This window comes from Bos indicus, chromosome 6 (genome assembly GCF_029378745.1).
Source record: "Bos indicus isolate NIAB-ARS_2022 breed Sahiwal x Tharparkar chromosome 6, NIAB-ARS_B.indTharparkar_mat_pri_1.0, whole genome shotgun sequence".
In the NCBI taxonomy this organism is placed as follows: domain Eukaryota; kingdom Metazoa; phylum Chordata; class Mammalia; order Artiodactyla; family Bovidae; genus Bos; species Bos indicus.
In genome coordinates, this window is record NC_091765.1 from 78,226,439 (window position 1) to 78,243,129 (window position 16,691).

The 16,691-nt window shown below is 35.4% G+C and overlaps 1 protein-coding gene across 21 annotated transcripts in view; it reads left to right on the forward strand.

Annotated features, from left to right (window-relative positions):
* ADGRL3 (adhesion G protein-coupled receptor L3) overlaps nucleotides 1-16,691 on the forward strand; it is a 943,166-nt gene that overhangs the window by 806,946 nt on the left and 119,529 nt on the right. For all 21 annotated transcript variants that reach the window (XM_070791494.1, XM_070791493.1, XM_070791500.1 and 18 more), the window contains one exon: nucleotides 16,155-16,364. In XM_070791494.1, coding sequence (XP_070647595.1) covers nucleotides 16,155-16,364 — 210 coding nt within the window. The remainder of the gene's footprint in view (nucleotides 1-16,154; nucleotides 16,365-16,691) is intronic.

The following is a 16,691-nucleotide window of genomic DNA, read 5'->3' on the forward strand; positions in this document are numbered from 1 at the left end:
GTACATAGCATATATAATGTATTATTTGACTCCTTGAAAGTAAATTGCTGATTTTATAACATTTAATTCCTAAATCTTGCAGCAAATGTGTTTCAGGAAAAGTCTCTACCGTTAAAACACACAAGAAATTTAACTTTGACTCAGTATTATCATCTACTGTATAATTCATACACAGGTGTTCTAGTTATCCTGATAAATTGCTTTATAGCCATTGTGTTTCCACTTAGGACCTAGTCAAACATCATGCATTACCTTTAGTTGTGACATTTCTTTGGTTTTCTTTAGAAGTAACGCCACCTATTTTTGTCTTTCATGAAAATGACATGTTGCAGAGTTCAGGTTATTTGTCCTATAGAATGTTTCACAATCTCAGTCTCTCTTATTGTTTCCTCATAGTTAGATCCAGGTTACATTTTTTGGGCAAAATAATACCTTGTAGGAGATGCTGTATCCTTCCCATTGTGTAGCTCACACGGTGAAAAATCTGCCTGCAATGCTGGAGACCTGAGTTCAATCTCTGGGTGGAGAAGATCCCTTGGAGAAGGGCATGGCAATTCACTCTAGGATTCTTGCCTGGAAAATCCCATGGACAGAGGAGCTTGGTGGGCTACAGTCTATGGGACTGCAGAGTCAGGCGCAACTGAGCGACTAACACTTTCACTCCCACTGGAAAAGGAAGCCACTTATAGGAGTCACTAAGTTTGATCACCTTGTTAAAGTTACATTGTATGGGAACATTTAAGTTTTTAATTAAGAGAAACGTGGATGAAAAGTTAGTTTTATCAATCTCAATTTATTTCATTGTAAATCACTTTATCCCACCCTTCATTTGTTCCTCAAATATTTAAGTACTGTTTTTGGGACGGACACAATTTGTGATCTAGTTTGTAATACAGATAAGTAATCAGCAAAATTAGTGTCTTATGAGAAATGTCTTATTGTTGTGTTAGAGAATGCTGTAGAAACACATGGTGGGCATGCTATTATTCAGTCAAGTCTGATTTTTTGCGACCCCATGAAAAATAGTTGGCCACCTCCCTCTGTCTATGGAATTTTCCTGTCAAGAATACCACAGTGATTTGCCATTTCCTCCTCCAGGTAGAAACACATAGGGGAAAGCCTTAATTTGACCTTAAGAGATTGAAGAAGATGCTCTAGATGAAATGCCATAACTTTAAGCAAAATGAGTGATGGGGTTGAGGTAGCATGAAATAGGGTTCAATTTTTTATGGTGTGTATTTTCAGTAAATTTTATATTATTTTAGAGAGTATTAGTTGCATTCTTCCTCTTATTTGTTTTATTTCTGAGACATAGCATTTTTAAGCAAAAAAAAAAAAAAAAACCTGCAATCTTCTAACACATCCTAAATCCTTACCCTTAAATTTCTCAGGTTCTTGATTGTCTTCAGTATATAAACATGGCTAAAAATAGCAGCTGGAGCTGCATCTGCAATTCTAGTGAGAAATACTTTATAAGAAAAATAAGTAATCAAGTTTAAGGAGATTGCAAAAAGTAGAGATTTGATAAGGACTTCAAGCCTCAGAGAGGCCAGTGATGGTAGGAACTAATATAATTTCTTTAATGTCTACTTACATTGTCTTATTTGATCCATAGCACCATAATAGGTATTGTCATCATAATTTATTTCCTTGTTTTATAATCTGAAGGGAAGTTAGGATAAGAAAATTTAGGAAACTTAGTGTCCTGATTCCAGCTAATTGCCTCTTCTTCTACAGCACATTATCTGAACTCACTGTACCCATTATTAATCAGGTAAATGAGGGTAATAAAATTATTTTCTAACATTGTCTCAGGGTTAAATTAGTGATTGAACAGCAAAATCTATTAAAATCTTGTTGAGAATTATAAAGATTTCTGAAAATATAAATTTTTAATTCACTGTATACTCAAGTGCCCTCAAAACCTTTGAGCTTTTCATCCTAGGAGTAGTTAACTATCAAGACTCCAATATTTAATTGAGTTTCTAATAATAAATAGTCCTCTACTGGTACATGAAAGAAAGACATTTAGACCAGTGCTTTGCATCACTGTTCAAAGTGACAGATTATTTTTTTTTACAATGAAATTGTCAAGTTATAAATAGATTTACAGCAAGATATCATCATAACTGCCCAAAACTTCCCAACGCTTCAAAATGGTTATGTGGACATTGTGAATTCCTATAATGTCAGCACCACCAAATTCAATTTAACTACAATCATAAGTTAGTACTAAGTATACATAATCCTTTCATTGATTGGATTTCTTCTTCATGTGTGAGATGATTTTTAAGATAGACCAAATGATGAAAAGACACTTGCTCCTTGGAAGAAAAGTTATGACCAGCCTAGATGGCATATTAAAAAGCAGAGACATAACTTTGCCAACAAAGGTCTGTCTAGATAAAGCTATGGTATTTCCAGTAGTCATGTATGGATGTGACAGTTGGACTATAATGAAAGCTGAGCACCGAAGAATTGATGCTCTTGAACTGTGGTGTTGGAGAAGAATTTTGAGAGTCGTTTGGACAGCAAGTAGATCCAACCAGTCCATCCTAAAGGAAGTCAGTCCTGAGTATTCATTGGAAGGACTGATACTGAAGCTAAAACTCCAATATTTTGGCCACCTGATATGAAGAACTGACTCACTGGGAAAGATTGAAGGTGGGAGGAGAAATATCACTATTTCCTTCTTTTTTATGTTTGAATAATTTTCCATTGTGTATACTATATCTTCTTTATTCATTCTTCTGTCAGTAGACTTTTATGTTGCTTCCATGTCTTCACTTCAGTACAGTCGCTCAGTCGTGTCCAACTCTTTGTGACCCCATAGACTGCAGCACCCAGGCTTCCCTGTCTACCACCAACTCCCAGAACTTGCTCGAACTTGCTCATGTCCATCAAGTCAATGACACCATCCAACCATCTCATCCTATGTCGTGCCCTTCTCCTTCTGCCTTCAATCTTTCCCAGCATCAGGGTCTTTTCCAGTGAGTCAGCTTTTCACGTCAGGTGGCCAAAATATTGGAGCTTCTGCTTCAGCATCAGTCCTTCCAATGAATATTCAGGACTGATTTCCTTTAGGATTGATTGGTTGGATCTCTTTGCAGTCCGAAGGACTCTCCAGAGTCTTCTCCAACCATTGTTCAAATGCATCAATTCTTCAGTGCTGAGCTTTCTTTATGGTCAGCTCTCACATCTGTACATGACTACTAGAAAAACCATAGCTTTGACTAGACAGAATTTGTCTGCAAAGTAATGCCTCTGCTTTTTAATATGCTGTCTAGATTTGTCATAGCTTTTCTTCCAAGGAGCAAGTGTCTTTTAATTGCATGGCTGTAGTCACCATCTGCAGTGATTTTGGAGCCCAAGAAAATAAACTCTGTTACTGTTTCCATTGTTTTCCCATCTATTTGCCATGAAATGATGCGACTGGATACCATGATCTTCTTTTGTTGAATGTTGAGTTTTAAGCCAGCCTTTTCATTCTCCTCTTTCACTTTCATCAAGAGGCCCTTTAGTTATTCTTAGCTTTCTGCCATAAGGGTGGTGGCATCTGCATACCTGAGGTTATTGGTATTTCTCCCAGAAATCTTGATTCCAGCTTGTGCTTCATCCAGACGGGCATTTCCCATGAAGTATTCTTGCATATAACTTAAATAGACAGAATGACAATATACAACCTTTACATACTCCTTTCCCTATTTGGAACCAGTCCATTGTTCCACTCTGGGTCTAACTGTTGCTTCTTGACCTGCATACAGGTTTCGCAGGAGGCAGGTAAGGTGGTCTGGTATTCCCATCTCTTGAAGAATTTTCTACAGTTTATTGTGATCTAACAGTTGAAGGCTTTGGCATAGTCAATAAAGCAAAAGTAGACGTTTTTCTGGAAATCTCGTGCTTTTTCTATTATCAAATTGATGTTGGCAATTTGATTTCTGGTTCCTCTGCCTTTTCTAACACCAGCTTGAACATCTGGAAGTTTTTGGTTCACATACTGTTGAAACCTTGCTTGGAGAATTTTGAGCATTTCTTTGCTAGCATGTGAGATGAATGCAATTGTGTGGTTGTTTGAACATTCTTTGGTATTGCTTTTCTTTGGGATTGGAATGAAAACTGACCTTTTCCAATCCTGTGGCCACTGCTGAGTTTTCCAAATTTGCTGACACATTGAGTGCAGCACTCTAACAGCATCATATTTTAGGATTTGAAATAGCTCAGCCTGAATTCCATCACCTCCACTAGCTTTGTTTGTTGTGATGCTTCCTAAGGCTACTTGACTTCGGAATCCAGGATGTCTGGCTCCAGGTGAGTGATCACACCTGGGTCCTTAAGATCTTTTTTGTACAGTTCTTCTGTGTATTCTTGCCTCCTCTTCTTAATATCTTTTGCTTCTCTTAGGTCCATACAATTTCTGTCCTTTTTTATGCCCATCTTTGCATTAAAAGTTTCCTTGGTATCTTTAATTTTCTTTAAGAGGTCTCTAGTCTTCCTGATTTTATTATTTTCCTCTATTTCTTTACATTGATCACTGAGGAAGGCTTTCTTATCTCTCCTTGCTATTCTCTGGAACTCTGTATTCAGACGGGTATATCTTTCCTTTTTACTTTGCCTTTGGCTTCTCTTCTTTTCTCAGTTATTTGTAAGGCTTCCTCAGACCTCCATTTTGACTTTTTGCATTTCTATTTTTGAGGGGGATGTTCTTGATTGACACCTCCTGTACAATGTCACAAATCTCCATCCATACTTCTTCAGGCACTGTATCAGATTAATCCCTTGAATTTGTCACATCCACTGTATAATCATAAAGGATTTGTTTTAGGTCATACCTGAATCGTCTAGTGATTTTATCTACTTTCTTCAATTTAAGTATGAATTTGGCAATAAGAAGTTCATGACCACATCAGCTCCTGGTCCTGTTTTTGCTGACTGAATAGCTTCTCCATCTTCGGCTGCAGAATATAATCAATCTGACTTCAGAATTGAGCGTCTGGTGACATCCATGTGTAGAGTTGTCTCTTGTGTTGTTGGAAGAGGGTGTTTGCTATGACCAGTGTGTTCTCTTGGCAAAACTCTTTTAGCCTTTGTGCTGCTTCATTTTGTACTCCAAGGCCAAATTTGCCTATTGCTGCAGGTTTCTCTTGACTTCCTTCTTGTGCATTCCAGTCCTCTCTGATGAAAAGGACATGTTTTTATTTGGCGTTAATTCTAGAAGGTCTTGTATGTCTTCATAGAACCATTCAAGTTCAACTTCTTCGGAATAGTGGTTGGGGCATAGACTTGGATTACTATGATATTGAATGATTTGCCTTGGAAACAAACTGAGATCATTCTGTCGTTTTTGAGATTGCACCCAAGTACTGCGTTTTTGGACTCTTTTGTTGACTATGAGGGCTACTCCATTTCTTCTAAGGGATTCTTGACCTCAGTAGTAGATACAAAGGTCATGTGAATTAATTTCACCCATTCTGGTCCATTTTAATTCACTGATTCCTAAAATGTCGACGTCAACTCTTGCCATCTCCTGTTTGATCACTTCCAATTTACCTTGATTCATGGATCTAACATTCCGGGTTCTTATGTAATATTGTTCTTTATTGCCTTGGACTTTATTTCCATCACCAGTCATATCCATAGCTGGGCACTGTTTTCACTTTGGTTCCATCTCTTCTTTCTTTCTCAAGTTATTTCTCCATTCTTCTCCAGTAACATATTGGGCACCTACCAACCTGGGGAGTTCATCTTTCAGTGTCCTATCTTTTTGCCTTTTCATACTGTCCATGGGGTTCCCAAGGCAAGAATATTGAAGTGATTTGCCATTCTCTTCTCCAGTGGACCACGTTTTATCAGAACTCTCCACCATGATCCATCCATCTTGGGTGGCCCCACATGGCAAGGCTCCTAGTTTCATTGGGCTAGACAAGACTGTGGTCCTTGTGATCAGTTTGGTTAGTTTTCTGTGAATGTACTTTCATTCTGTCTGCCCTCTGATAAATAAGGATAAGAGGCTATGGTAGCTTCCTGATGAGAGAGACTGACTGTGGGGGAAACTGGGTCTTGTTCTGATGGGTGGGGCCATGCTCAGTAAATCTTTAATCCAATTTTCTGTTGATGGACAGGACTATGTTCCCTCCTAGTTTTTTGTCCTGAACCCAAACTATGTTAGGGGTAATGAAGGTAATGGTGATCTCTTTCAAAACAACTTGTGCATGCACCTTTTTATTCAGTGCCCCGACCCTATAGCAGGCCACTGTGGACCCTTGCCCCCACCGGAGACTCCTGGACACTCACAAGTTAGTCTGGCTCAGTCTATCGTGGGGACACTGCTCCTTTCTACTGGTGTCCAGGGCACACAAGGTTTGTTTGTGTCCTCCAAGAGTCTGTTTCCCCAGGCCTGTGGAAGTTTTGTGACCAAATCCCACTGGCTTCCTAAGTCAAATTCCCAGGGGATTCTCAGTCCCTTTGCCAGATCTTCGGGTTGGAAAATTTGTTGTAGATCCTAGAACTTTCTTAACAGTGTAAGAATTTCTTTGGTATAACTGTTCTGCAATTGTTATTACTACCTAAAAGTTACAGTTACTACTTAAAAGTTACAGTTAGTATTTAATACTAATTAGTAGTAGTGCTAATATTGTGAAAACCTATAATTATATTTTTAAATGTTTCTTTCTGTCCTCTGATACAGCAAAAATATTTACTGTATATTTAAATTTTTAGGCTATATTATTACACATTTTATAAATGTGAGAATTAAATAAGCTAGTACAACAAAATAATTAAACAGATACGATATATGTTTAATAAAAATAACTATGACATGTTTTTTTCTATGTGTAGTCTTTATCCTTTTTTTGATAGTGTTAAAACTGAATATACTGTATAGTAAAATTCACTCTAACCTGTAGTTTTCATCTTATGAAACCAGATTACATTAATTCTTAATGTCAATACAATATGATGGCATCAAAATAAATATCTTCTCAACAAAACTTTTCAGCAAATACTTAGGACTTTACTTAATCACTTTGCTTAGTAGGTTTTTAGACTTGTGGGTATTAGTTCCCAGCTCTCCAAAAATTCCCATTCACTTTATATGTACAGGCTTTTTTTGGTAAACCAGCTGTTTTTCAATTTATTCCTTTGCATCTCTGAATTTACCATATAGTCTGTCCATGTCCAAAATATTCATGATTTAGAACCATTTTCAAGCACGTCGAATGTCAGCATAAGATAAAACACTATTAGAGATAATGGCTTTAAAGTACTTAAATAGTTGTGAAATTATGAAATAAAGATTGGAATCCAATAAAGTTTTAGTTTTAATATAGAAATCATAAAGTCCTATTTAACATAACTGCTCTTTTCTGGTGAGTTATTTTTTGTAAATAAGCTTAAATCCCAAAAATAAGCAATGTTTTTCTCTGTAATTTTTTTTTTTTTCCTAACCTACACAGAAGTTCACACAACTCAGGTAGAATAAGATAGAGTATCTTTTATCAGATTCCCTATAGCCGCTTCAGAGCTCATCAAACAGTTTTGGAAAAACATATAAATGTGTCATATTATAATATTTTTCTCCATTGTCATCTGTCATATATATAAAATTTAGAGAAAGACATTTTCCTTGCTTTCCATACTTTGAAAATAGGATTTTATGAAAGTCAGTATTATAGCATCTTGTCTATGGCCAGCCCCAGTAATAGTCATCCTGAAGGCACATGTCTCAAGGAGACTGTCTCCTTCCATTTTCAGAAAGTGAAAAGGCTCATTAAGTACTTCTACACACTTTGAGGAAACTGAAAAGTGACCAAATAATTTCATTATGAATCCTCATTATCACAAATAAGCAAATCACATCCCTTTTTAGAAGCCTTTTCTACAAGGTGTACAGGACATTAAGTGGGTAAGAGCTGTTCATTTTCTTTTGTAAAGAGTTTATAGGCTGAATTACATTTTCCAAAATTTACATTTGCAATGTCTATCGAATATGCAGATTGATAAGCAAAGTCTGTTTTATGTCTGGACAAGATATTAACAGTCTTTTGTGTCTTCTGAAGTTTAATCAAAATCTTTATGGAAATCAAGAAGACAATTGAAACTTCATTTTTCAAATTGAAATATATAAGACGTAGGGGAAACGTTATTTTGTTTCTGAGATTAAACACATCATTTTTTTGTCATTAGTAAGATCTGACAGAATCAGCTCTACACTGCTGCTGCTGCTGCTAAGTCACTTCAGTCGTGTCCGACTCTGTTCGACCCCATAGATGGCAGCCCACCAGGCTCCCCTGTCCCTGGGATTCTCCAGGCAAGAACACTGGAGTGGGTTGCCATTTCCTTCTCCAATACATGAAAGTGAAAAGTGAAAGTGAAGTCGCTCAGTCGTATCCGACTCTTAGCGACCCCATGGACCTCAGCCTGCCACTATAAGGAAGCAAAACATTGATTATCAAAATTTCCCCTTTTGTCTACCCATAGGACATTTCATTTGCAACCTCTGAATCTGGAAAAGTACATCAGGAAAAATGCACCTTTACAGGTGTACAGACAAATCAAGGGAACAAAGCATTAATGCATGTTTACTTTTTTGGAATACTCAAGCTTATCCCATCGTTCACTTCTTTCAAACTGAACCTATCTCTGATCTCTGGAATAGTATCATTGTCTTGGAGAACATTTTCCCAGGGTACCAAATTTTATTGCTAAAACTAGGACATTCCTGAGCAAACCTGGATAGGTAGTCACTCTGCCATTGATGCTGTATCTGCCACATTACTAGTTGAATAATCTTGGGTAAATTACTTCTCTGTGCGCCAGTTTCTTCATCTGTAAATTGGAAGTAATAATAGTATAATGTCATATTGTTTTATAGGACTAAGTGACTACCCTAATAAAATAAATTAGCACTTGTAGAAGAATCTGGTATTTTGAAAGTTGTGTGTCAGCTATCATCATCATTATTGTTATCACCATCATCATCATCACTGTCAGAAATGTTAAAGATGAAATTTTCTCTCTACCTCACTTCATTTCTTACCCTCACCCCAGTTCTCTAAAATCTTTTTCTTATTTACTGCTTGATTACATCATTTACTTAAAAATATTCTAATTGGCCAGTAACTTTTTTTTTTTAATCAACTGTACTTTTTAAAAACCTATATCCCCATGTAATTCTCAGCTACTGTAGGATACTTAGCTTCCACATTTCCTACTATTTTTTTTTTTCTGTTTCCTTCATTAATGTAGTGGTGAATCTGGCTCACCAAATGTGATGAAATTTAAAAAATAATAATTCAAATCAAGTAAATCTTACATAACTTAGGCATACAATGCTGTGCTTCTAAAACCAAAGAGATATTCTGAGTAAGTTCTGTTGAACTCTGAAGACAGTGGATATGTATGTTTTTGTGTGCTCTTACTTGCCAGTGTTTCTCTCAGCAATTAAAGTCTGAAAATATTTGATTGATTTTTTTTCAATTTGATATAAATTTGGAAATTACTGCTGAGTTATTTTGGTTAATTTACTGTAAAAATCATAAGAGGTGCAGCCTAATCATTCTTTTTATTGTTACTCAACTTTGACCTTCACCCTATTCCACAAAGAAAATCCTTATTTCCTCAAACCATTGAGCCCTTTATTTTGCCAAGTATTTGTAGGGTGACCTTTGTGTTTGATGATCTGTTAGAGCAATGCAAGAAACTATTTCACAGAGTTCTTACCACATTTATCAGAAAATAGGACTTTCATAACAACACTGGCTTCAGTAAAATTCTTGAGTCAGAACAATGCCTTATGCTGATGTGATACATTAATAACAAATCTAGTGCTCCTACATTGGCAAAGAATAAAAAAATGAAACTCATTTTAGCTATAATGCAAGTACTTCAGAACAAGATATGTTTGAGAGGCAATTTAAAAACCATTTTATTATACCTTAGTAACTCTGACTCAACATTAAAATAATACATTTTAATACAGAAAGTAAAACAGATTCTTGAAAATTACTGGCCAACAATTAATAATTATTATAGGGTAATTGTTTAAGTAGTGTCTGGAAAATTCAGCTTTCTAAAAATATATAAAAGAGAAAACATCCAGAAGGGTTCAGAATTAATTCATACAGTTTGTGTCCCATCTGGAAACACTCATGAAGTTAAAATGAAAAGCATTTCAAAATCTATTTCTCCATCTTGTTTGCTGACTTACTTTTTGGAAAATAAAGTTGGAAATATCAAAATTTACATAAGGGTCTTAGTTGACTCAGATTGAGTTATTTTTATATCATGAGGCAAAAACCACATTTCCCTATTCCATGAATTTGGGCTTTGTTTCATTAAATATACCTATTGGTTTATTTAAGAGTTTTATATTGACAGAGTGAGTTTCATAAAACATCATTGTTTAAGCCATCTTTTTCCTTTGTTGAAGTACTTATTCCTTTTGTGGTATTTGAATTACTCAGTAACCCAACAGTGATAGCACAAAGCAGATTCATAGAGATGAAGATAAAAGGGAAATCAGAAACTTTCTGAAATATCTGCATTTCATATGTGAATATAAACTTCATAAAAAGCTGGAAAAACAAATGTTATTTTCATAAAAATTTCTTTCTAAAATGGAAGAGTCAGTGAATTTCCTGGAAGTATATTCTGATGAATCATTCTGCTTGTAAGATTTTCTCTCATAGTTCTCCATCATCTTTAAGATGTTAATTGTCTTGAAGTTTTTTCATTCTTTTTATTTTTTGTGAATTTTCCAAATGTTTATAGTAACGAACAGTTTATGGTACAACTCTGGAAAAATAGGTATAGAGGTGAAATTAAGTACTTTTGGGCTTTGTTATTTAAACTTCATAAACACAATTGTATAGTAATGAAGGGCTTCCCAAGTGGTCCTAGTGGTAAAGAACCCTTCTGCCAATGCAGGACTTAAGAGATGAAGGTTCAATCCCTGACCTGGGAAGATCCCTTGGAGAAGGGTATGGCAAATGACTCCAGTATTCTTGCCTAGAGAATCCCATGGACTAAGGAGCCTGGCAGGCTATAGTCCATAGGGTCACAAAGAGTTGGACACGACTGAGGCAACTTAGCACACACATATAGCAATAAAGGTTGAATTCAGATTCTAAAGTTAAAATCTGTCTCCTCATATGCTATGGATATATTTTGCTCTTAATTTATAATAACCCAAATATTATTAATGATATAAAGTAAACTTACAATGTTATAAGAAGAAATTAGGTAATTAATTAGTCGGTTGCAATAATGTTTGATATCTTTAGGCAAAATAACATTAACATTTGTTCTTGTTACAGTTATTATTTTTCTGTTCTACCCTGTGTTATTCATATAGACTTTTGACTTTTAAATGAAGTTTGCTGTCAAGCATGAAAAAATTTAAGATTATTTTTAGATTGCTGCTGTTGCTGCTAAGTCGCTTCAGTCATGTCTGACTCAGTGCGACCCCATAGACAGCAGCTCACCAGGCTCCCTCGTCCCTGGGATTCTCCAGGCAAGAACACTGGAGTGGGTTGCCATCTCCTTCTCCAATGCATGAAAGTGAAAAGTGAAAGTGAAGTCGCTCAGTTGTGTCCAACTCTTAGGGACCCCATGGACTGCAGCCTACCAGGCTCCTCCGTCCATGGGATTTTCCAGGCAAGAGGGATGCCATTACCTTCTCCATTTTTAGATTAACCAAGAACAAAGAAACATTGACTTCCTTACTTTAACATATATTATCTTACTTACCACACAATAACCTGAATCCTCTGTTATTTTATCTCTATGTATATGAGGTTTTGATACTGTAAAGGGTAGGTGGTTGTTCAAGATAACAATTGCAAAATTAGAGTGACAAGGTTAAATCCACATCTTTTAACTCTCAGATTTACTCTGTGGTCCTCTTATTTCCATGCAGATTTTTGCCTTTCTTGTCATAATTGACCCCTTGATATATCCACATATTTTAAGATACTGTGGTTTAACAGCCTCCTCATTCTCCAGCTCTATTTTTTTTTTAATATCTTGCTCAAGATTTTAGAGCAGATGATTTATGAACCAAAATGGGAGTTCCCTGCTGGTCCAATGGTTAAGACTGTGCTTCTACTGCAGGGGCAGGGATTCAATCCTTGGTCAGGGACGTAAGATCCCACATTCCTGCATGTCACGTGCCATGCGATGTGGCCAAAAAAAGTCCCAAAGATTGGGCAGCATGATACAACTTTTAGTTTATAATATAAGGCCATTTCAGAAGAGAGGGATAATTAGAATTTAATTTATTCAGTTCATATATTAATTGTGCATCTACTCTAGGATGCAACTTTATAGGACCTGGGGATACATTGGGGATCAGAAGATAAAACAACTTATTCTCTTGGAGTGCAATTTCTAGTAGAGGCCACAGATGATAAACAAATACTAATAAAATATCTAATATAGGTAAATGTTAAGGGGAAAAATAATGCAGGAAAAGTAATAGAGTCAGTTGGTTAAATGAATTTTGCAGTTTTTGATGGGATGATTCAAACGAAGCTCTGTGAGAAGGTGACATTTGAATGAAGTAGTGAATGAAGGTAGTGGATTAAGTCACACAGCTATCTTTTGGAAGAGCATTCCCAACCAAGAGAACATCAAGTACAAAGTTTGTGAAGTTGGAATGTGCTTGACATATTCATGGGCCAGAGGAGGCCAACTGGGGTTGAGTAAACTGAACGAAGGGGAGAATAGAAAATGTTTCCACAGAAGTGCAGACTTCTGGGACCTTGTAGATCTTTGTAAAGACTTTGGTTTTTACTTTTATTGAAATGGGAGACGTTGGATGCTTCCATCAATGAGTCTTATTATCTGACTCGCTGATGGAAGCATCCAATGTCTCTATCTTGTTGAATAGAGAGGAAAGGGCAATACATGAGGGTCAAAGTAGGGAATTCATTTAGGAGGCTGTTAAAAAAAAATCAGGTGGTTCTAACCAGTGTGGTACAATTGAGATGACTGGCAGCTGTCAGATAGAAGACAGGATCTATGAGATTTCTTGATGGATTAAGAGTAATTTTTGCGTGTGTGTGTAAAAGGAATCAATACGATTCTTAAGTTGGCCAGAAAACTTCAAAGAATGAAGTGTTGCTATTTACTGAAATTAGTAAAACAGAGGGAAATGTAGATTTGGGAGTGAGAGTGGAGGGAGAAACAGGATAAGGGACTCAGTTTTGAACATAATGTTTGATACTGATCCTTTTTAAATTCCAATGGAGAGTAAATGGAAGCTAAAGCTATACTGATGTAAGAGGGTCCAGCTCCTAGGACATTTGGTCTAAATGGTGCAGGGTTATAACCATTCAAAAACAAATATTAAGCATTTTTTATGTGGCATATCAAGTACTGAGTGCTAGAATATAATAATAAGATATAAGCTTAAAAAGATCTCAAGTCACATAATGATATGTAGTTCATGTCAAAGGTGATTTGAGTCATATAGTGTTCACAAACATGAAACCTTGGAAATAAGAATACTTGATCTGTTATAGCATTGTTAAAGCTATACTAGGAGTTTTAGTCAATTGACCATCCTCTTGAAAAAGGGTTGGTTTTTATCATGGTTTGGTCTCCTGAAATTTCTGTTATGACAGATATAAAGAACGCTAAACTCATAGATCTTGTTCACATTTAATGCCCGTCATTCTTTCTCTTTCATCTTACTGATAAAATTCAAGTGGTGAGTTGCATTTGATCATAGTATGGTATATATAAGGTTGTTGATGTTTGTTTTCTGAGCTAGACAGTATTACCTGAAAGATGATTATTAATTAATTGCTAGACTTTTTTGTTCCTCGTTTGAGTGTTTTGTACTTTTTGTACTGTTGTTTTGACATTTGGTATTCTTCTCTTAACAACTGTGCATGAGGTTTTTAAAAGACGTGTGAAGGCACTGAGTAAAGTATATATACGTTTCTAATAAGGCAACTACCCAGGAAAGGCAGAAGTTATTTGGTTTCCTTTTTTCTTTTTTTTTTAGTTTTATAGGTCTTTAGGATACCTTTGAGAATGTATTATATATGCCATTATGGAAGACTGCTGTGCTGAACGTTGGTACTTGATATTCAATTACAGCATCTTTCCTTTAAGTCAAAGAAGAGAGCAAATAGCCCTCTGTTCAAGGAACCAGTAGCACTAACCACTCTCCAATAGTAACAGTAATTTAAGCTGTCAGAGACCAACACTAGTCTGTGTCCCCTGGAGAAAAAAGCAGTTAAAGCAAAATTTCATGTGGTTTTTCTTTCATGATTTGAGCTCCTTCTGAGAAATACATCTAGAGTTATGCAGGAATATATCAAAACTGTTTCATTGACAGTGTCCTAGCAGAGTTCTTTATCAGATAACAACTGTGAAGTTGTATCTGGCGGTATGTGAAGTGCTGTGATGCAGGTTGCAGCATGGTGGCTCACTTGTAAGGAGAATTTCCACATTCAGAATAATCTTTATATGAAGTTTCCATAAAACATAAAAGGACAAAGTCTGGATAAAATAAAAAATTAAAAAAAACTGTATGTATGTATATATTTCTAAGGTGAGCTAACAATGTGGGAGACAATGAAATGTAAATAGTAACTCCATCCTAAAACAAAAATCAATGTGTATGATCTCTACAGTTAAAAAGATGTCAATTAGAAACACATCTCTTTGTTTTCTACTAAAAAATTTGCTATGCACATGTTATTCTTTTTTCTTTTCTTTTTTTAAAATTTTATTTTATTTTTAAACTTTACATAATTGTATTAGTTTTGCCAAATATCAAAATGAATCCATCACAGGTATACATGTGCTCCCCATCCTGAACACTCCTCCTTCCTCCCTTTATGCATAGATCCATAAAAATCAATGTAACTGAATTGTATCTTTTAAAATTTTACATAAATGGAATCATACTGTATAGGTACTTTTTCTACTTGCATTTTTTTAAGTCTAATATTAGATTTTTGAGAAGTATTCATGTTTGGGAGTGTACCTCTAGAACACTAATTTTCTATTCCTCTTTTGAATATCATTTCCTAAGAATCAACAAATATTTATTTATTCCCCTTTTGATGGAAGTTGGGTCTTTATGACTTTTCAAGAAACCTAGAAAGAAAAAAGGAATTGACAGATAATTTCTCAAGTCTGCTCCAACATGTTGGCACATAAATGTGTTGGGTTACTGTAAATTCTAAAGCTTCACAGAGTGGTTTTGGATGGGGGCAAACTATCATAGAGTAGAAATAGAGTTTTGAATCTTAGAACAAAGACACAAATGAGATTGTGGAAAAACCTAGAAACATGTCAGGTATGGAACTCACAGGTCTATAAAAGAGCCACCAAATGCAGTTTCAGTGTGGAAGGTCTCATGAGCATATTTCTTTTTTCATAATTCTATTATCTGTTTTGGGCTTCTTATATAGTATAGTGATTTTGAATGCTTATTTTCCATCTGTATGTAACAGGTTCTATTCATGTAAAACCTTACAGGGATCACAATTCTTGATCTCTTTAAGCCCTTCAGTATGAATATAAATCCAAGGACTATCCTTTTTCTTTTAGATCTTCTACTAAATAAATGGTACACATATGTGACTGTCCTTCAGAATTAACTGGGCATCTTTATAAAATCACATACTTTTATAAACTCAACCTTGGAAATTCTGATAAAGGATTTATAGAACAGATAAATTATAATTTTTATTTAAAAAACAACAATAATTCAGAGAACATTTCAATTAAGATACCACTTCCCTAAATGTATAACAATTTTTAAAGAAAATATTCCCTAGCAAGAGTTGTTTAAAAAAAAGTTGTAAAAAAGCAACATGGTGTAGAAAAATGAAAAGCTTTGCCTTGAAATCTTTGGCTGGAACTAAGTTGTTTTGCTTCAACTATTTATATGCTGAAAATGAACATATCTAGGAAATGTGTGAACACTACTGACAAACTGATTCACACCTCAGAGTAAAGATAAAATGCCTTACCTGTGGACTAGGAAAAAATAAATAAGTCTTCTTACTCATTGTTTGTGTGGAGGATTTTTAGTACATTTTTAAAATCATGTTTCATGAATCCAGGCCCTTATAAAGCTTTGTAATTGTTATGTATGACTGGAACTTATGTATTTTCCATCATGTTTCCAGCATAGTGATGCTGTCCATGACCTCCTTCTGGATGTGATCACCTGGGTTGGAATTTTGCTGTCCCTTGTGTGCCTCCTGATTTGCATCTTCACATTTTGCTTTTTCCGTGGGCTCCAGAGTGACCGTAACACCATCCATAAGAACCTCTGCATCAGCCTTTTTGTAGCAGAACTGCTCTTCTTGATTGGGATCAACAGAACAGATCAACCAGTAAGCAACTTATGTTGTTATTAGAAAACAATTTCTCCACTTGTAGCTTTCCAGTTCTCAAAATATTCTTGTTTGAAAGTGTCCTCTCTTCCAGTTGTCTTAGTTATGAATTTTCATATCTTATTCAGTTTTCCCTTTTTCATGTCAATTGTCATAAAGGAGTAGTGAGTATATGGATGTATGAATGTACATTTCTTGAGAAATTCTGTTCATAAATTTGCCTTTCTAAAGAACCATGTTTCTTTATTAGTCTTTATTTTTTAATCACAGAGCTGAATATTGAGGAGAGTTAAGTCATTTAAGGAATGGAGGAGTATCTTTTCTAAC